Source organism: Wasmannia auropunctata, unplaced genomic scaffold, assembly GCF_000956235.1.
Source record: "Wasmannia auropunctata unplaced genomic scaffold, wasmannia.A_1.0 LD335972.1, whole genome shotgun sequence".
Taxonomy (NCBI): Eukaryota; Metazoa; Arthropoda; class Insecta; order Hymenoptera; family Formicidae; genus Wasmannia; species Wasmannia auropunctata.
Genome location: NW_012026918.1, coordinates 564890 through 585894, shown reverse-complemented (window position 1 = coordinate 585894; position 21005 = coordinate 564890). Strand labels below are relative to the sequence as shown.

At 36.8% G+C, this 21005-nt stretch overlaps 1 protein-coding gene across 3 annotated transcripts; it reads left to right on the top strand.

Moving 5' to 3' along the window:
• The first annotated feature begins 14 nt into the window (after window positions 1-14).
• On the top strand, window positions 15-15571 carry LOC105454928 (aquaporin AQPcic-like). Of its 3 annotated transcripts, none has more exons than XM_011697907.1 (5): window positions 15-238; window positions 8941-9128; window positions 10146-10289; window positions 11887-12348; window positions 14266-15571. In XM_011697907.1, the coding sequence occupies exons 1-5, from the start codon at window positions 214-216 to the stop codon at window positions 14269-14271; spliced, it is 825 nt and encodes a 274-aa protein (XP_011696209.1). In that variant the 5' UTR covers window positions 15-213; the 3' UTR covers window positions 14272-15571. The 3 variants fall into 3 exon arrangements, with proteins under 3 accessions (XP_011696209.1, XP_011696207.1, XP_011696206.1); XM_011697905.1 differs by having other exon boundaries at window positions 14263-15571; XM_011697904.1 differs by lacking the exon at window positions 14266-15571 and having other exon boundaries at window positions 11887-12996.
• Window positions 15572-21005: the final 5434 nt, after the last annotated feature.

Here is a 21005-nt window from a genome sequence, read left to right as displayed (position 1 = left end):
ACTACATCATTACATCCATCGTGAGAAGAGAGGCCACGCGTGTGTTCTTTCCGCGCGATAGAACGGAGTCGCGATCATTCCCCGTTCACAAGAGGACCGGCCGACGGAGCGCACGGGTGTCTTTCTCTCCGTCGCCAAAGACCAGTCGGAAGTCCGTCGTCCAGAAGTTGTGTTTGTAGTGTTGTGATTCCCGCGGCTCGAAAACGCTCCGTCATGCCGGCGAGTGATTTTCGCGCAGGTAAGACATTCCCATTAGAGCCGTTTTTGTTCGACTATAGGAATTTGCGAGAGTAAGAGTCTGGAAATACTTTTGCCTCGCAACCGATTGTCGGAAGATTACAAACAGTAATTAACGATTTGTGTGCTGTTCACTACAATAGAAGAGAGAAAAACAAATTCACAAGTATACCTTAACGACGAGCGATAAAGCGGAAATTGCAAATGAAGCCGTTAGTGCATTATGTGACATAGCCATTTCGAAATGTATCCAGGACGTGTGCAAACGAAACTTGTGCCTCTGGCACGATTCATTACGTGTTTCGTACTTGTCAATAGTTGTGACGTTGTCATTTTCGAGTAAGTTATTCTGTAACGCCGAGCCGTCGACCATAGTCCAGATACCGGAATAGTCTTCACCTTCAACTGCCAGTTTAGTGAAGTTAAAATAGGACTTAATGATCATACGACGGAAGGAAATATTAGATCAATACTTAAACGATGTCTTTTCTTTCAAATCGATCTTTCAATGTTAAAACTTAATTATATGTATTAAGGCTCGTAAGAGTAAAATCCAATTTAATTAGGGGAAAAAGAGCTGAAGAGTCAAGCAAGATTCTTTTGCTCCTGTACATATATTGATAACAATCATACATAAATTAATAACGTCGAATAAGTATAAACGTAGAACAAATTCAATGTATTCATAGAACACGCGTCTATTTCATAAACGTTTCGATCTTGAATAACGGTTATTTTCAATGTTACATAGTCAATTATAAGGTGAATTTACAACGCGTGCGTCGTTCCTTGCAATTACATGATTCCTCTTATAGCACAGTTGAATCATCCTTGCAAGGATAGGAATCACGCGTTGCAGTACAGAATTGCAAGCGATCATTTGAGAAATCTGCGATCAAAGATATGTCAGATACAATCAGAAAAATCAGTAAGAGACAAAATTTATCTATCGATAGCGATGTGAGCGAATTCTTTTTATAACCGCTCTCAAATTAATCTTATAATTGATTTATCGTCAATTTTCGTACGTTCCTTATCAATATATACAGGAGCAAAAACATCTCTCTCTTTAGTTTTTAATACCCTAATTAAATAGATTTTTTAAAATATTTCTTGAGCCTATATGTAAATATTTCAAAAACATTTTACGCGCATAAATTTGATCATTTAGTGCCTTGGACAATCACAGATGCGTAGATTGAATATGAACAATTTTGTCATTAACGTCATTCATGTCTGCGCAGCCACGAACACGCGTATCTATGTTAGATATAATTCGTTGTAATACGATTCATGGCGATATAATATGATAATTGTATATTACTGCGGAACAAAGGCTCATTACGACAATTCTCTCCTCCGCGCAATTTAAGCGATATTGACGAACACGTGTGACAGGTGTCGACCGGTCTAAATAAATCGAAAGGCCTTGTGTAAGAAGCGAATTTTAATTTGAATAGTATTTAAATTATAAGCCTCGAGGAACTATATTTAAGTTTTGCTCATGGTTGCTTCTCTTGCTGTTACATAACGTTAAATTCTAATCTTTTTCATCTACTGAATTACGCTAAATCTTGTAATCTCGTGCAACAAGGATAAAGATTTTTTGTGTAAAATACTACGTTAATTTTGACTTTTTTGAAGTTCCTGTCTACGACAACTTTTCGAGACCGCAACATATATGTATACATAACTTCAAGAATTTATTTTTCATCTGTTCCGATTGGAGTACTATTTTTATCGACAAACTGTAAAAGATTATTTGACTCATACAAACGGAACGTTCACGCGTCAGATACATTTTTCCCGACCATTGTGTCTCAAGATATAATTTCTCACGCCTGCACGTTTAACTGCTTGAAATATTTACAATGAGAACGAAATATACATTTATTTAATCCAGACAATAAGAAATATATTAAGGCGCGCGATAGAATTTTTACACAATTCAAACTGGTGATTGCCTATCAAAATGATGACTATCTTATCGCGTTACTAATTGCTGAATAAATATTAAATGTGAGAAAATTGCAACATCATTGACTTTATATATAAATTTCGCCTTTTACACTGTTAAATCTATAATGTCAAAATTTATTTAAGTCGCCACTGCAACTACTTAATAAATAATTATTTTTAACTAAAACAATAAAGTTAAATCATTTAAAACAGTTCAAATTTAACCCAAATTTGAGTTAAATTCCAATTTGTTTTATTTAAAAATAACTATGTATTAAGTAGGAGAGCAGTGGCGACTTAAATAGGGTTAAATGTGACACTAGAGAGAGAGAGAGAGAGAGAGAGAGATTTAATAGTAATAGTTTTTTTTCATCATAAAATAGAAAGTTAGTATATTTATTAAGATCTGTATATATGTATATTAATAATTATAACGTATTTTTTATTTCTTTTTTATTACCGCGGCAAAGATTTCTATTTTATCATCGTGACGTAGTAATGATATCGCGTCTGTACAAAAGATTCCATCAATATTATCAACGCTTATGAAAGTAGCGCATCAAGAATTTGGATAAAAGATAAAATAAAAATCGTATTATTAAGTTATATCGTACGACAGATAAGGTTGCCTGGCACAGACAGAATTTTTTATTTGCTTCATTTCGATATCTGCTTATGGGAACTAAAGATCCCGCCGACATCGGACATCTCGCTATTCACCGCGAGAGACTCTCTTTGCGTATTTACCAAACGTATTTCAACGGCGAAAGATTATTTAGCGGGAATATATATTTATTCAACGGTCGGCGACGAGATTAGACTTTCGACTCACTGCTACTGGATAACTCGATGCTATTGGCCTTTATCGTACTGGTGTGGAAATAAACCCATTCGATATCAGCGATATAAACATGCAAGTTGCGGGATCGCTTCCCGCGGTTATCTTAATTCTGTTAAGTAAACGGTGATCGATATATCTAATTAACAAGCGTGCATCAATTACATTTAGGCTGGAAAAAATTCCTTCCGCGAAATATCTTCCGAAATGCGACGCGTCGTCTTGCAGCTTCCCTTATTGACACCCACTGTTAAATTTATAATGTCAAATTTAACCCTATTTGAGTCGCCACAGCTCTACTTAATATTTGATTATTTTTAACTAAAACAATATAGTTATTTTTAAATAAAACAATGGAATTTAACTCAAATTTAGATTAACTTTGAACTGCTTTAAATTATTAACTCCATTGTTTTAGTTAAAAATAACTAATATACAATTAAATAGGAGCAGTGGCAACTCAAATAGGGTTAAATTTAACACTAGGTTAGGTTTAACAATACTGATGCAAGCGAAATGACAGTTGCACGGATATTAATTTTGCAAGTTGATTAGCGAGACTGAGAAAACCACTTGTTCCGATTGAGTTATTTCAATCGTGGAAATAAAGGCTAAGCTATCGCAACAAAACAATGTACAAAACTATGTGGAGCAGATTGAACGATAAATTGAGAAATCCACAAAACACATGTATGTAAATGTTCCTTTTTGCATTTCTAGTATAGATCTAATTTGATATTCCTCTGTTTTTAATGGAATCTGTATACTAGCAGCCTATTCGATTGGCATAAAATCAGCGAGCTAATTGAAGAAAATTCGCGATGTAATTTTATTTCTTTTATTGGAAACAGAAAAAAACTTGCTTATCGCCGGAGGTTAAGAGATAAGCTTTTGCATTCTTGCTATCCTCTAGCAGAGATTTTATAAATGTAAATATCGTTACAACGCAACTTCAGTTTCTAATAGTATACTTTAAAGGCCGGTGCTGTTGCTAAGCGCCGACGTCAATCCTTTAAGAATGTTTATAAGTTACACGTGCAAATGTTTTATCGTCAAACGCTGAAGAGAGCGATGATAATAATATATCATTAGGTTAAACAAACTTACAATTAGATAAACATATAATTTTAAAAATGTAATTAGCTACATAACATAATTATAATCAGAGTCCGGATCTCGGAGTGTTGTTTTTCTCATTCCAAGCGTGCCGCGACAAGAAGCAATGCCGTTTATCTGTTAAAATGGCATTTAATGTCTGTTAACATAGCTTTGTAACATATAAAGTTATGCTACTCTAGAGATTGCTACACCGGCTTAGGAAACTGGTTTGGGAAAAGCGGCACCAAGATCCGGACTTTGAGATTATAATATATTATAATTATCTGTAAGATGTCGATTTAAAATACTTTAAATATTCGTAAATTAAATTCACTAAAAACTGCATCATTTTTTAAATAAAAAAAACTACCGCTAGTTCTTCATTACAAATGTGTCATTATAATTGAGGAAATTACTGAATTTTCTCATAAAAACGTCATAAGTGAAAGTTCAATGATTATGGTATTGTATCACTCGGAATGATACAATACTGAATTATATTATTTTTCAAGAGAAAGAATTCGCACAATGTATCTGTGCAACTGCGCGTGCAAAGTCCATAAAAATCAAAAGAGGACGTTCTTTTGAACGTCAGATGATAAGGAGACCGGCTCGTCTGAATGGAACACGATAAAAGTAAAAAATTAATCCTCGCGCGGCCTTGGGACAAACAAAAAAGAATTGCGTCAATTTACCGTCGTATGTGTGTGCGTATATGCACGTACATACGATGCTACGGATCATTAGTCAATTAGCGTCAGCTAATGTTTGACGTTCGCGCATTTATCGATCTAATAGACAGATTAGACGCGGTTAATTGCCGCGTAATCTCTTGGCGATGCCCCCCTCCCCCCCTCCCCCGCGAAATTAGCCGATTGTATGTAGATCGTAGATTAAAGCTTCGTTAGAGAGCGCGGACGGTCGTTCGTCGAGTGGCGATTATAGAGTGGAGCAACGACGTGTCTCGCGACCGAAGAAGCTGCCGGCGCTTCTTCTTGCGCGTCCCCGACGATGCATCCCGTGCTCTTTGGAATTTCAAGTTTCACGTCGTCGATGCTAACGATCGCAAGCCGGGATTTGATTTATCGATGTATACGCGGCGGATGAGGATTATCGCATGACTGCGATGATTCACTCCCGCGCGGGCGATGCGCTATTATATGCATCAGAGATGCATGCATAATTGCAGACCGCGAGGTATTACTTAAGGTAATAAAAAGCGAATTGTCTTTCGGTAAAAACTGCCCGATCTTATTTGATCTAACGATTTACCGAGCGCGCGCGTTCGAAATTACCAGTTATTACAACGATTTGTTCGCATTGATGGTTAAGGAAATAAAAAAAATTACAAGAGTTATAAATCTCGGAATGCGTTTCCTCGGTTGGCTCCTCCGCGATGTTTTGCATTCATGCAAGAACTCACGTATCGAATCTGCCGGCGATAAATTAAATACAGTAATAAATACGGAATGGAAATGCAATTGCGTCTCCGTTTTAAGCATGGAAAATCGAACAGTCGAATAATCTACGCGAAGAGAACTTCGTGGAAACGTGTAATGGCCGAAGATTATTGGGCATGCACGAGTCGTAAACAATTAGTACGCCCGCACGATATATGTATATACAGGTTGCACCGCGTGTGCATCTTTTGACCGCACGCGGGCGAGCAATACTTCGAATGAAAATATGAACGAACAGAAATACGGCAATGCCCAATTTTAAATGCATAAAGCTGTTGCGTTTCTCGTAAAAATATATTTGTCCATCCTTATCACGCGATATCTGTTCGCTATCGCCGGATAAGTATTATCGACAGGCACTGAAAGTGGAGTTGTCAACTGCTAAATCCTTTCCTGTCTTGCACAATATCGGGGATAAAATTCAAATATTTTATTATTGACCTGTATGACCCAGTAATGGGCAAAAATATAGTTGTGAATAGAAATAACAATTTTTAACCTACATTAGCATTTTACAAAAAGCACCGCTTGATATGCGATGCAGATTACACTGTTAAATCTAAAGTGTCAAATTTAACAGCTTAGTTAAGTCGCCATTGCTCCTACTTAATAAATAGTTATTTTTAACTAAAACAGTAAAGTTAAATAATTTAAAACAGTACAAATTTAACCTAAATTTGGGTTATTCCATTTTTATTTAAAAATAACCATATTGTTTTAGTTAAAAATAACTATTTATTAAGTAGAAGCAGTGCAGGCGACTCAAGTAAGGTTAAATTTGACACTATAGATTTAACAGTGTAAATGTACAATGCAATAATTATTTAAATAATAAATGTAAAAATAAAGATTTTTCTTCAATAAATCAGAATACTTATAAGATACGATAATATCTCTATTAAAGCTGCGATTATTAAATAAAATGTTATATAAAAAAAAAATTTATTAAAAATTGTGAACAAATATTATATTTTCTTTCTTTAACAGCGAATAAAAATTAATTGATAAAAAACCTAATTGTACTTTATACAAAAGACTGTTGAAATAATTTATGCTTCCACGATATATGTATAATATATATGCTCTTTAAAAAGATAAATCAGAAAGGATTTAGCTTTAGACTGAGAGAAACACATTTATAAATCACAAATAATATAATTTTCGGCGTACGTTGAAAATATTCCATTCTTAATGCGATATGTCTGCTGTCTGAGTTTTTAATAAAACTGACATTTAAGCGTTTTAACAAGAAATTTCTTTGACAATTTTTCATTAAATGTTATTTTGATTTTACATTTACTTTGCTTTGTTTTTGTCTATTAATACAGCAGACCTATTCGTAAATTGTAATGCTTTTTCTAACTCGCAAACGTCAATACTAACTTCTGTTATGTCCATTAAGTGTTAAACGAATCTGTCCATTAATACATTTGTCATGAAATTTCCGTTATTTACGGAACACTGATAGACATCACTATCGATTAGTATACTAGTTTTATCGAGCACAAGAATACTCTGGTCGAAAAGTTTACTCTGTGATAAATATGAGCCACTGAAGTGTTTCATAGTATTATTATAATTCAAGAATAATTATATTTTTCGAATAATTTAAAAATTATTATATTTTTCAAGATTTTTTTCACTACAAGCTTTGTACAAATAAATAATTACCTGTGAAAAATAACCGATAAATTAAATTTTGTGCTGATTATCGGATAAAATTAGTTAATTAAGGTACTGACAATTATCCTTTAGAAAACTTTAAATTATACATTTTAACATTGCTCTGTTAATTATGCGTTTAATTAGAAAATAAACGGTAAAATACTTGCGTTTAGATACTAATGTTCGCCTGACGATTATTGCTTATCGTAATTGATCGAATTCACGGAATTCGTAAGAATTATGATTTACATTCCTCTTATCTAATTGACTAATTGTAAGGAGAGAAAATGCGAAGAGAAGATCAATATTGGAAGAGCAAAACGCAGCTACGTTACGCGTCTGATTGCGGGTTACGTGGCAATGTTAAGTACAATATATCATTGTGGCAAAGTTTACCATAAATTATAACAATGCCGACGTAAACTATGCAAACATACTCGCAATTTTTTATCGTGACGCGTATGTACCCTGCGATAAAAAAGCACCTTTCTTTATCATGGAAAAGAAGATAGAAAAGGGATTGCGCTCTCATTTTTTATGCGCTGTTATATGGCAAGAATTCTCCTAAAGTGATAAACATTTGAAATTTCAGAAAAATTGCGTTTTTATATACATTTGTTTCAAAGGAATGATAGAATCTTAATATTCTATAATTCATTCGAAAAATGGATAAAAACAAAAGAAAAAAAAAGAAGTAACAAGAAAATTGAGTGCAAAGGAAATATTTCGTTAATTTATGATTTCTACCTTATAAGATTTAATTTCATGGCCAAGGAAGACGATATGACGGCACTTTAGATACCACTTTTTAGATCGCACTTTTAAATACCAGACACTTATCTGCAGCGGAAAATACATTACAATATATATATATATATATTTATGACATATTTTTTAAAACATTTTTGTAATAGTAAGTTTAGTTTTTCAAAAAATAAAAAGTCCAGCGTTGCTTGACGCGTATTTAGTGATGCGTAACTCAGGGTATAATTAGAAGATTTAATTATCTCTCACTTCCGTCCGGTGCGACGTTTACATTAATGTAAAATGAGCAGTTCTGTTTTTTCCTCGAATGACAATCGACTTGCAAGCAACGGCACCGACGTCGATGTCGCGTGCGTCGACCTTCGCCGCGGCGATGCCAAGCCGGTATATCTGGCGTGAAAGTTATTCCGTCCGTAGTACTCGCGAGAGTTGTGCATGTTTGCTCGTGCGCCGCGACGCGGTGTGGAAAATGTGGCGGAATCGTCGTAAGGCGCCGAGAGGCGAGTGTGATGCAATTGCGTTAAGAAATGTTTGACTTTATTACGCGATCGCACTCCGTAAGGTCACTGCGATGACAGGCTGTCGAGATAATTGAGATATTTATTGTAAAAGATGGTAAATAACGGTAATTCGGCGGAGACAGGTGTAACCATATGTAACGCTGCTTACTTAAAGAGAGATTTTGTGAATTGCAAAGTGCGAGAAGGATACCTTCTCCGAGAAGTCAGTCGAGTGCGAAACAAACGGCGAAAAAATGAAATTGTATTAAATATAATATACTGACGATATTATTTAATTTTTCGAGTAGAATATGCATCATTCGGATTGTTATATTTAATTTTGCGATTGAATTAAAGAAGAGATGAAGAAGAGTGTGTTATATAGTTCCCTTTTTCTTAAACAAAGAAATGTTTTCAGGACTAAAAAGATGGATGCAAGGAGAAGGCACTGTGAAGCGTGCTCTCATTACCGGATTGGCGGAGATGCTCGGTACAGCCATGCTAGTGTTCATGGGATGCATGGGTTGCATCGCTGGTCTCGGCGTCGCGCCTTTTCACCTACAGATAGCGATCACATTCGGCTTCGCGGTTATGGTTGTGATCCAGGTCAGTAGGTAGTCCTAAAAAAAACTTCGACAGCCGTTTTACGATCACTATTATTCCATCTTCATTTGCAAAATTTGATAAAAAATATCACAATTCAATATTATGTGTATTATTAGATTATCCTCCTCCTCCTATATATATTTTTTCTATATAAATAATTCTTCCAAAAATTATTATCAATATTTTATAATATATCTAATTTTAGTACCATAAAAAAATTGTAGCACAGAGTCAATCACTATGCCATATACTATGTTGTAATTACATTAAGATATTGACATTTATTATTATATTATACCGTACTACGTTACTGTAATAAGATTGTACATCTATTCCATCATATTATAACATTGTGGTCTTTCACGTGAAAAGTGAGAAGCTTAAAGCTTGATACTAAATAAACAATAATAACAGCAATAACAATTACGTATAGCAACGTCACCCAGATGAATTTCCGTGATTAAATAACATTGGCGGCTCGAATTAATTCAAAACGATGTAATTTGGGTGCATCCATATATAATGAGAGAAACAGAGAGAGAGAGAGAGAGAGAGATATCTTTATTTATTTCTATAGTTTATCTACGGTAATTGAAAAAACGATGATTGGCATGCAGTATATTTTCCCATATCTATAACATCGAAAATTAAACTCGAAATGAATTTCGCGCGCGCTTTCATTTCTAATTAAAGCTATAGCCAATTTATTTAAGGAATTTATTACATATCACAAAATTTAATATTGCACACTAAAGATGCGTTTTATCGTTTGTATGGCATTTACATATTGCCTTTCGCTTGCGCTCGCAAACAAGGTTACGACGAAACTATAGCAAAATCATACTTGCGAGCGGAATTTTTCTAATACATAGCGTGCATTTTTCATTAACTTTTATTTATCTCGTAATTTTGCATCTACGTCACAATTTCGAATTTCATTGGCGCGTCTTGCTAAGGCACGATGGCGAGAGTTAACGCATCGACGATTAAAAATTTTCTCTGATTCTGTATTTTCAGTGCATCGGCCACATCAGTCAAGCTCACATTAACCCGGCGATCACCGTGGGAGCCATCATTCTTGGGAAAAAAACCATTCCCGAGGCTTTAGTTTACTTTGTGTCGCAGATGACAGGTGCCATTCTGGGTTACGGTATGCTGAAGGTCGGTATAAGAAAATCCAATTACTCTCTCGCTGAATTAATTACAATTAATTACGTGCAGATGAAGATATTTCTACTGATCCGCATAATTGTCACGAGCATTACAGTTGAATGAAATCGTACTTTAGCAAAGATAAATTTAGAAATTGGGAAATTCATGGTAAGAAGAAATCTAAACAATTATGCCACAACTTTAAAATTATCTTTTCTTAAAAAAAAAAAAGCAAGAAAATTTTGTGTCGTTATTTTAAAATCCATGATATTGTAAAAACATTACAGTTACTTATAATATGATTCGTAAAACGGAGCGATTCACGGAACATTAATTTCTATTTTTTTTTCACACAGTTAAATTATTTAAGATCACAGAATGTCTCTCGAGTTTTTTTCATCGTTAAGTTTCCTATATTTTTACAAATCAAAATAATTAATAACGATGCGAAAAGTGTCTATTGTGAGATAATTGGGCGATCGAAGTTGCCACGTTCAAATATAAAAATCTATATATTTTTTTCTGGTCGTATTGACACATGTGGTGACCTTCGGCATATTCGCCGTCGTAATTTAAACTAAACACTGCCGGAACGGCATACCTACACGGAATGTGGATTCTATTAAAATGTCCAATTAGCATTTTGCGCTCGATGATATCTCTATGAAAGAAAGACGATTGTCGAGCGAGGCAAATATATGCCGGCGACGTTTTATGGAGTTACACAATGAGATAAAAATGAATCGGGAATATATCCGATTAGTTTGTATCAATGCTTAACGAAACGTGAGTCAAGACCTTTGTTTAATCGGTACACGAGCCATTCGAAGTTAATAATTATAATTAATGCTCTCGTGTAATCAAAGAGAAGCCTTACTGTCGGCATATTTGTTTCTCGCAACGAAATGTTGACACGGCAATCCAGACAAAGCGAGCAAATTAATAATAATACAATTGCTTTCTTCTATTATTGAAAAATATGTTCCTTGCAGTTCAATGATCGTGGAAAATGTAGATCTATTATAGAACTAATGAAGGCAGAATACAAATCATGCACTGATGCTGATAGCAGACAAGCGCAAAAGCGCGAGATAAAGCAAAAGAAACTGCATAAATAGTATTTCGTATAATATATTTTATGCTGTTCAAGATGTTCTTCAGTTTTTTTTTTATTTTTGCCATGTCCTAGTTGCAATTTATAATATTATTTTATAAAATACATAACAACAAAATAAAGATAAAATATATTTAAAATTTGCAATAACAATATATATACAACAATATATATAGTTTTTCAACAAAATATTTGTTTTTATAAAAAATAAGTCCTTTTAATAGATTGTTAATTAATTTTTATAAATAATAAAATAAATATTTCTTTATGTATGTTTGCAATATGATAGCATGCGAATGTCCACCATTAATACAACATTTGCTTTGCTTAGTGTGTTAAAATAAAATCTCATTTTATTTTATTTATGATGAAATTCATCGTCATTATTATATTTATAATAGGTGAATGTATGAGACAAAAAGTGACAAATTTAATTTCATTCAAGAAAAAATGTGACCGTTGTTTCTGTTACTTCGACAATATCTTTTATAGGTGGTGACACCGAAGGATAAGCTGACGTCTGGCACGGTCGAGCAGGCCGATATGTTCTGCGTGACCGATCTACACAGCGATCTATCCGCGATTCAGGGCTTGCTCGTCGAGAGCATCGCGACCGCTTTCCTGATGCTGGTGGTGTGCTCCGTCTGGGATGTGAGAAACGAGAAGAATACGGACTCGGTGCCGATCAAGTTCGGTCTTGCGGTGGCCGTGCTGGCGATCACGGTCGGACCGTACACCGGTTGCAGCATGAACCCGGCGAGGTCGTTCGCGCCGGCATTGTGGAACGGTCAGTGGAGGCATCACTGGATCTATTGGTTCGGCCCGATCGGCGGCGCCCTGATTTCCTCGTTCATGTATAAAACTATCTTCGGCGTTTCCGACAAGGTCGAGGAAGAGGAGGAGCCCGTACCCGAAGCTGTCGCGCTTAACAGCGTAGAGAGTCACAAACAGGAGGTGAGACGGAACGAATGATTAATAGCAGGAATTTATGACATGCGATCTATTGATTTTCTTCATTTTTCGAACTACAAAACACTCAAATCGTGCAGCTAACAGTATAAGCAAAAAGTGTAATTTTAAGTTTTTAAGAATACTATAGAATGGGAAGATTTTTGCATATAAAAACCAAAGAACATTTCATTGAATACAATTTTAAAAGATACGCATTATTGATTATTTTAGATATTACAGAGAAATATACTAATTTATTAAACCGTACGTTCGTCTTATTTTTGCGCATAATGTAAATGATTCAAAATACTCACTTTCTGTTTAAAAATAAATCAGTAGAATTACCGTTGATTTGCAGTGTATATCATTTTCCAGTGGCAATTAGAATTCTGATAATTAATACAGTGAGTATTTCAATGTCCTTTCAGTAATAATATATTGATTCAAACAGTAAATATCGTTGAAAGACAATGAATTTCAGTTTTTTAAAACTATTTGACAGTGAAACTCACTGTCTTTCAGTGATATTCACTGTTTGAACTAGTACATTATACTAAAGTATACTAAAAGGACATTGAAATACTCACTGCTTATCACAGTTCTATAAGTATGCCACTGTAAAATAATACACACTGAAAAATCAAAGCTATGATAATTCCACCAATTCACTTTCAGAGAGTGCAATTAATATCCACAAGTTTTACAATTATACTCTTTGAATGTAATTAAAGTAACGTGAATTAATTAATCGATGTGGGAGCCCGTGTCACATGTCCTAAAGTGCCCTTAAACTGAGATACAAAATACACGCGTATCTCGCGCGCAACCGGAAACCACGTCTCGTTTCAGCAATAATTCTCGTTAACGACGTTTCGGCGGAAATTAACGGCCATTTTCGCATGCGACTTTAAATGACCCCTTAAAATACGGGAGAAACGAGGTTCGCGCGGCTTTATCATGTAAACGCCATGCCCGCCATGCATCAAGACTTTTCGCATGACGCGGATTATCTTGTAAGGGCCGGCCGTAAAGGTCGACGATAAATCGTTAGGTGGGCAAGGAAGTTCAGTAAAACTGGTTTTACGAGACGTTACGAGCAGAGCTGGATTTAATGTCGTCGGTTTACCACTTTACCCGATCGTCGATGCGCGAGCTCTAAAAGTGGATAAGGAAAGAAGCCGCGTCCGCGCGTCCCGCGATGCTATTGTACTTTATTCTTACATATCTTCTTATTTCGCCGTGATCGAGGACTGCGATTTTATCTGCGCTCACAACCCCGTTCGAAAGCTCTTTGAACAAAGATGACCCCGTTTCGCGGCGTAAAAGGCGCTTTGAGCGTTTACGACGCGAGCCGTAGCGCGAGAATATTAAGACAATCCTTAAAATCCGCGTGTGAAAATCTGCATCTCTCATTGCATTTTCGCGCACATCATCATTTAAAATTATAATATATCCGTTACGTTAAGAAACGCGTATGGTGAAAATGTTCCCTTGGTTCTTATACACAAAGCGAAAGAACTTTCCAATCTTGGGATAATTAATTTTATGCAATTTCATTACAACATTGATGTAGACCTAGAAAATGCTTTAATTTTAATTAGAAACTTTCGAGCGGCAAAAAGAGCTCTCTCTCTCTTTCCATTCGTTTTAATTAAAGCAACGGTAGATTATGGCTCGGTGAATATTATTTGCGTAACCGCTATTTATTAACCGCAGCATGGCGCGCAAGTCAATAGCCATTATTCAGTCAATCCGTGATTATTAGCGATCCTCAAACATCCTCATTTTCCCGTATCGTGCGCCGAATATTTCCGCGATTCGATTTGCGGTTCTCCGACCCGGTCGCGCAGCCGCGATCCGCGAAATGACGCCCCGAAAATTAACCGACATTCCTCTGATGCCGTTTCATCTTTCCAGCAGTCCTAATTTGGCGGCGAGACGGAGACGCCGTCCGAGGTGTGACGGGGGCGGTCAGAGAAGCCGAAACTCGGTCGACGCTTTCTCAACGCAAGAAAAATCTTCCGGACTTTCGGCGGGAATGTAGGGTAAGATAGGTGTGTGCTTTAGAATGCACGCGAGCGATTCAATGGCGGATGGCCACGGACGGCCAGGATCCGCCAGATGGGGAGGGGGGAGGGGAGGGGGAGGAGAAGGGCTTTCGAAGCTCAACCAGGATATACTCACAATCCCGGGGATACACACGCGGGATAGACAATCGTCTCGATTCCGAAACCGCCGAAATGGTTACGCGTTACTCGTCAACGTAAACTGACGCGGCAGTCATCACACGCGTATATATCACGTATACACAACCGCAAGTCACGCCGTTACTCATCGTCAGCGTTAACTCTAGAAATCCATTATAAATCATTGCCTGCGACGACTTAATTGAATTAAAATTTGAATGCGATCCAATCGGATTAATACACTTCAATTTCACCGAGTCTGATTAAGTGTATAGCGTGATGTCAGCCTATCAATACGGATTCAGACCGTCCCGGTAAAACTCGTGTGTGACGCGTGAAAGTGTCTTGACACACTGCCCCCGTGAATCGCGATCAAATATCAATTAATATAAAATGTGAAATTAATTCCGAATAGGCTGCTACTTTGCCACTTTCTCTCTTTCTCTCTCTCTCTCTCTTTCTCTCTGTAATATAGTGTACATTCGTTTGCTATAAATGTCTCGATCATTTAAAAGAATTTATTACGTGTATATATATATATATATATATATATATATACATATGTATATTTACTTCCTCTTTCTGCGCTGATTGTGAGAGAAAAAAAAGTCTGGTAATAATAATCAAATTGGTTAAATGATAATTATCGAAGATTCGGTGAAATAGTTCACCAATTCAATAATTCAAGCAAATGTTTAATATAATCAAAATAAACTAAATGCTAATTTTATGCCTTTGTAAATATTTAGTAATTGTTATCGAACACCATTGTTATTTGATAATAACTATTACTAAATATTGCAACAATATGCTACAAAATACATTCGGTATAAGCTATTATCAGACTTTTATCTCAATGTATCCACTATACATATATATGTACGCTAGAGAGATAAGTTACGCACCTGCGATCCGGTGAGAATGAACGTGGCGAAAAAAAAAATTCGAAAAATGTACCTAGTCATGCAACGCGCGTTTACCATCTTAACTTTTATTATATTGTATACAGTTTGACAACAAATAAAATTATCTACGATATATTTTTGCTCCCTTTGCACGCTCCCCTGCACGATTTAATATAGTTACATACGTAATCCATTTACACGTTACAGTACTTTTATGCGATATCGCTTGTGACGAATCGTTTCCACGTTATTCGCTCAATTAAGCAGAGCAGACTATTTTGTACTCGCGTTTGTTAGTCGTCTGGTCCGCGCCGGAAGCGGAAATGTCGATCCCCGAGCGCGGCGAAACGGGCCGACCGATGACTTTTTACGAACCTATTTTTGTTACATAGATACACACACACATTCGTTATTTCTATAGTTATACGCGTATATATACCCGCCCGGGGCTATTGCTATGGCGGGAAAAGCGTTTCGCTCGCTGGGGGAAAAGGATCCTTTCCTGCCGATACACGGCAGGCTCTCGACGGAACGATACAGTTTCCGTGCGCCAACAATTCGCTATTTATATACTTTATCAAGAGACGCACAAATATACGCGGTGAGTACGACAGAGAGAGTCTCATTAATTATTTGCCCGTCCGCGCACATATACCAGCTTATCCTTCTTGTAGATCTTGCGACGAATGACCTACTCGCGCAATTGTAAAAAAAAAGGACGATTCAATAGAACGCCACGTGGGAATACAACATTGAAATGTATTTTAAAAATTAAAAAGATTCATTTTTAGAAATTTAAATTTTTTAAACGTATATTTTTTGACGTATATTTTAACTTTTAAAAGCTAAAACTTTTTAATTTATTCGACAGACTTGCTGGAAAACATTTCTTGTAATAAGTCTTCTGACAATTGCTTAAAAAAAATATATTTATATTTCTTGAAGATGGAGATCGAGTTTCAAGAAGTCACTTGTCCCATTCGAGTCTCTATGTACGAAATTTATTATCCTGGAAATGTGAATCGTAATTTTTGCAACATATAATGCGCGATTTTGTTTCTTATCTCATTGCTGTGAGACATTTAAAAAAAAAAAGAACGCTAATAATCTTCGTGTGTGCGCATTTTTGATATTGAATTTTACGCTCGTATAGTGCAATAAATAAAAACGCGTAAAAATAACAACTTTGATTGAAAAGGATCGAGCGAGTGTGTCATCGAAAAAATATGACGTGCGTAAAAAGTGTAACTTTTTGATTTTCCCCTTCGCCGCGGGCCGTCTGCGCCGACAGGATTTTGCAACTCGTTTCCGCGATCTACGCTGCCTGGCGATCTCGCGCGCGTGCGCGCGTATCGGGAGATACAAATACTTCATCAATTTATCGCGGAACGACGGTAAAAAAAAAATATGACAAAGACCAACGCGCGGCGTCATATTCCTCCCGTGTATACGCTTTAATCGCCGCGCGTTAATCGGCCATCGATTGCAGAACCATTTGCGCGCGCGAAATATTTGTAGTATCATTCGTAGTGACTCTCCCCCCCCACCCCCTCCGTTTAAATTATAGTCGCCTAACAAATCACGTGTAATTGTCTCTGAGTACGTATGCGATCATTAATACCGAACCTTGACTATGACACACTGCGGCGTGTGTGTACTCGTGGAAATGGGGAACAACAATGAAAGAGAGAGAGGGGGGGAATGTTCACAGTACTTTTGTTCTTCTCTCCCGCAATAATATATTACACCGTCTGTTTTTATCGCGGAGTAAGCCATTATCAGCCGTGTAATTTCATGTACCTTAATAGGCAAGTAAAAAAACACAGCTCTCTAAATATTATAAAGCGACATATGTATATGTATATGCGAGTTTCTGGTATTCAGTTTTTGCTATTTCTCCACCGTCTCCAATCTCGTACACGCGATTCTTTGATACTTCAAAGCGATATAAAAAAAATATCAACGGAATGATATGACAAAGCACGAGATACATATCTTTTCGTCGTAATTATAACATTTCCTTTTAGCGTTTGCTGCCTCTGCGTCTAAATTAAGAAGCTGCACACTGGGTCAGCGTATGAGGCCTCGAATTGTAAAAGAAAGGAAGAAAAGAAGAGGCACAACGAGCGTCGGCGCGGGAGGTCTCTCGTATAGAAGAAATTGATTTGGGCGCAAAAAGGGGCGTGTTGCCCGGCGCGATGATGGTGACGCGTCCCGAATAACTTTCCAACTCTCCCATTCACCACGTTCTGCGTTTGCAACGTGTCGCCTGGCGTACCAGCCGTTCGTGACTGCCTCGTAGTCGGGGTTCGCTGCAGTACAGGCGCATCTGTCAGTGCCGCTCGCGGATATTGGAAGCGGAGTCGCAGCAGTGCGGTGTGCTGCTGCATTCTCGCTTCTCTCTCTCTCTCTCTCTCTCTCTCTCTCTCTCTCTCTCTCGCTTCTAACAACGCTCGAGAAATTTCGCGAAAATTATCCGAGGGCACACCGAGGGGGACGAAGAAGAAGAGTTACGGGTCACGCCCGTGTGCGCGAATCGGCGCGATGCCCTTCCATACAAATATCATGCCGCGCGTGCTGATGGGAGAGTATTTGGTATTCAATTAAACGCGGTATATTAGCTGTCCGGGGAAGTGAATAAAACAGCGGGCCGGAACTACGAGGCGCATGTACAGGGTGTTTATTTCGCGGGATATATTTATTTCGCGACGATATCCTCGACGGTAATATTTTCCGAGTGTATAGAAATAATATGTAAAATATACTGTAAAATGTAAAGCCGCGCCAGCGAACTGAGCTTCAGAGATGGACAACAACCGAATGTTATGCTGTGATTAATTTTATATGAACTTCGTGTTACCGAAATTTTTATCTTATAAGCTTTAAGTATTTAAAAATTGCAGAAATTGAAAAAAAATCATTAGAATAATATCTCAAAAAGAATTCCTATTTTTCGCATTGTCGCTTAAGGGTGTCGCTTGTCGATGAGAGGATGTCAGATGCGAGAGCTGAATGTGACGATAAGCGAACACCCGTAATATGCGTAATATATACGCTGCATTTTGCGCAAGTGGATCTCGCGGGAACGATAACTTGTGACGTGGCGTAAAATTAGAGAAGAAACGCTTAAGCAATGTGGAAGAGTGGTCCGAAGAAACGGGTGGAAAAAAAAAGAAACAAAGAAATTGAAGATTAAAGAAAAAAGAAAATGAAAGAAAGAGAGAAGATTGCCCTTGCGAACGAAACTGCATCCGGATGATGTCTCGCGTTCGAGCCACATTTTTCCCTGGGAAAAGAAAAGTAATATTTCCGTATGATTTACATGCCGGGCGGCAGGCCGCTCGTTAATAATTCAATTTTCAATCTGGTCTTAATGCTCACCGGGTTTTCCCCAACTTCGTCTCCCTCGTTTCCACCTTCGTCCGTTCTCTTTGCGTTTTCGTGCCTCCCCGTCGCCGCGTTTTCCTTGCTGTCCTCCCCTCCTCCCCCTTCTTCTCCCTTTTTCTCTTATTTATTCTTTGCTCTCTTTTCTCTCCTCGTCGGCCGTACTTATCCCGCCGTGTCGACGTCCAGATAAGGGCGAAATAAGTACGACCGAGGAGCGAATAAATTTTTACATCGCCGTCCCAAGTTTCTGGCCGCGTACTTTCCACGTCCGCGTCCCGTAATCAAAAGCGGCGGAATTCGACGGAAAGGAAAAGAAACGGGTATTTCACTTTTAATGGAAATTTTATTGTCGGGACGCGCGAGAACGGTAGACAGCCACGGTATTCGCGTTAATGGCAAGACGGAGGGAGAGAGAGAGAGAGAGAGAGAGAGAGACTCGATTCTCAAGGTCGAAATGCGAGTGAATTAAGCGGTCGAGGTTGGGGCTACTAATTAAAGCATGGCTCAGCGTCTCGAGCGAGATTCGATTAACCGTAGGCGAAGTTTCACGTCTCGTATCCGGGGATACGCGTTACTGTGGCCTAATATCTAAATGAACTGCCACCGGTGCATTACAAAGTGTTATACGATCTATAGACGCTCGAACGAGTTACCGCTCCGCATCCTGAGCTGCCGCAAATAACTCGTGCTAATAACTAATGCTTTATCTCATTTAAGACTTCAGTATGACATAGTCTATATATGTATGTGCACTGTGTAGTAACAAAAAAAAGTGAGAAAGAATTGCGTTATTGTGGGAAAGAAATAAATATCTCGTGAAGGAAAAACTTTTCCAGAAGTAAATAAAACATATAAAGGAAATTCCTCTCATTATTAAATGTTTTCCAGATATATTACAAGTACAACGCGATTGAAATATTTTTAGTCATTACGTTATCATTTAATTTTTATATACAAGTTTTTTGCAAAAAAAATAATTAATGAAATTAATACTTAACGATAAAATAAAAAAATAATTACTATTGGAAAACTTTGGTAAAAGATTCGTATTTCTTATCAATGTTCCTTAACCATATTTTCTCTCTTTTTCTTGCAATAATTAAAGTCAATTTTCAGTCATATCTTAATTTTACTTAATTCCAAATATTTTTGACATTTCTTGAAGTTTCAATTTGTCTATGATATTCTCTATTCATTTGATTCCGTATAATTTCATCTCTTTTCACAATTAAATAATATTCAACAAATTTATTTTTCCTGTAATATTTAAATTAAATTTCTCAAAAATTTTTAATTTATTCCACAGTTTTTGTATAATTTACTACAAAATTACGCAGCATAAGATATTCCACATAATACATAACCATTTTTTGTTCCAAAAATTAATTTCTTCGCTTTATTTGATCTCTGTCAGTGTCGCAATGTTTAGCGATGCTAAACAGTGTAAAAATTTAGAAATTGACAATCGCAATAAATCGCATTATTGCGCGAAATGTAAACATTTCTTGTAACAATGAAAGAACAATGAAGGTGCGTAATGCGGGTAGTCGTCCAAGCATTTGATCGGGTAAACGCATCGATGCGCCTGTAAACTTTGCGTATAAAACTAGACGGTAATAGCCTCGAGCGGCGCGTGCATTACATGCCTTTAATCCGTTTACTTGTTCCACTTTTCCCGGAGTAATGCAATTTCATAATTGAGCGAGCGTATTTTATATGCTTCGAGCATATGCAAAAGAAAATTACACGCGGCCTTGTGTGTCCACTATCGTTTCGCGATTAAATTAAATTCACACAGTTAGAAGAATCATCATAACCGACAAAATTCCGTTTCACCATTGCCCGGATCTTTAATCTCATAAGAGAAGAACGTTAGACGTCGAGAATGCTATCCTCTTATTTCTTTGTTCAGAAAGAAATTTCTTTTCCAGGAGGATGTAGAGAGAAAGCAAAGAGAACAAAAAAATTTTAAATAAAGTATATTTCGTAGCAACGCGATCAAATATGATAAGAAACTTATGTTAGAATTCTAATTTCGAACAGCTAATTATGCTTAAATGCATGCGCCAAAAATATAAAATTGTTTTAAACATTTTAAAAAATATTTTTTTAAATATATTTAACTTACAAAAATATTTAAAAAATAGCTTGAAAGCAGAGTGTAACGAAAAGGCTTGTTTTT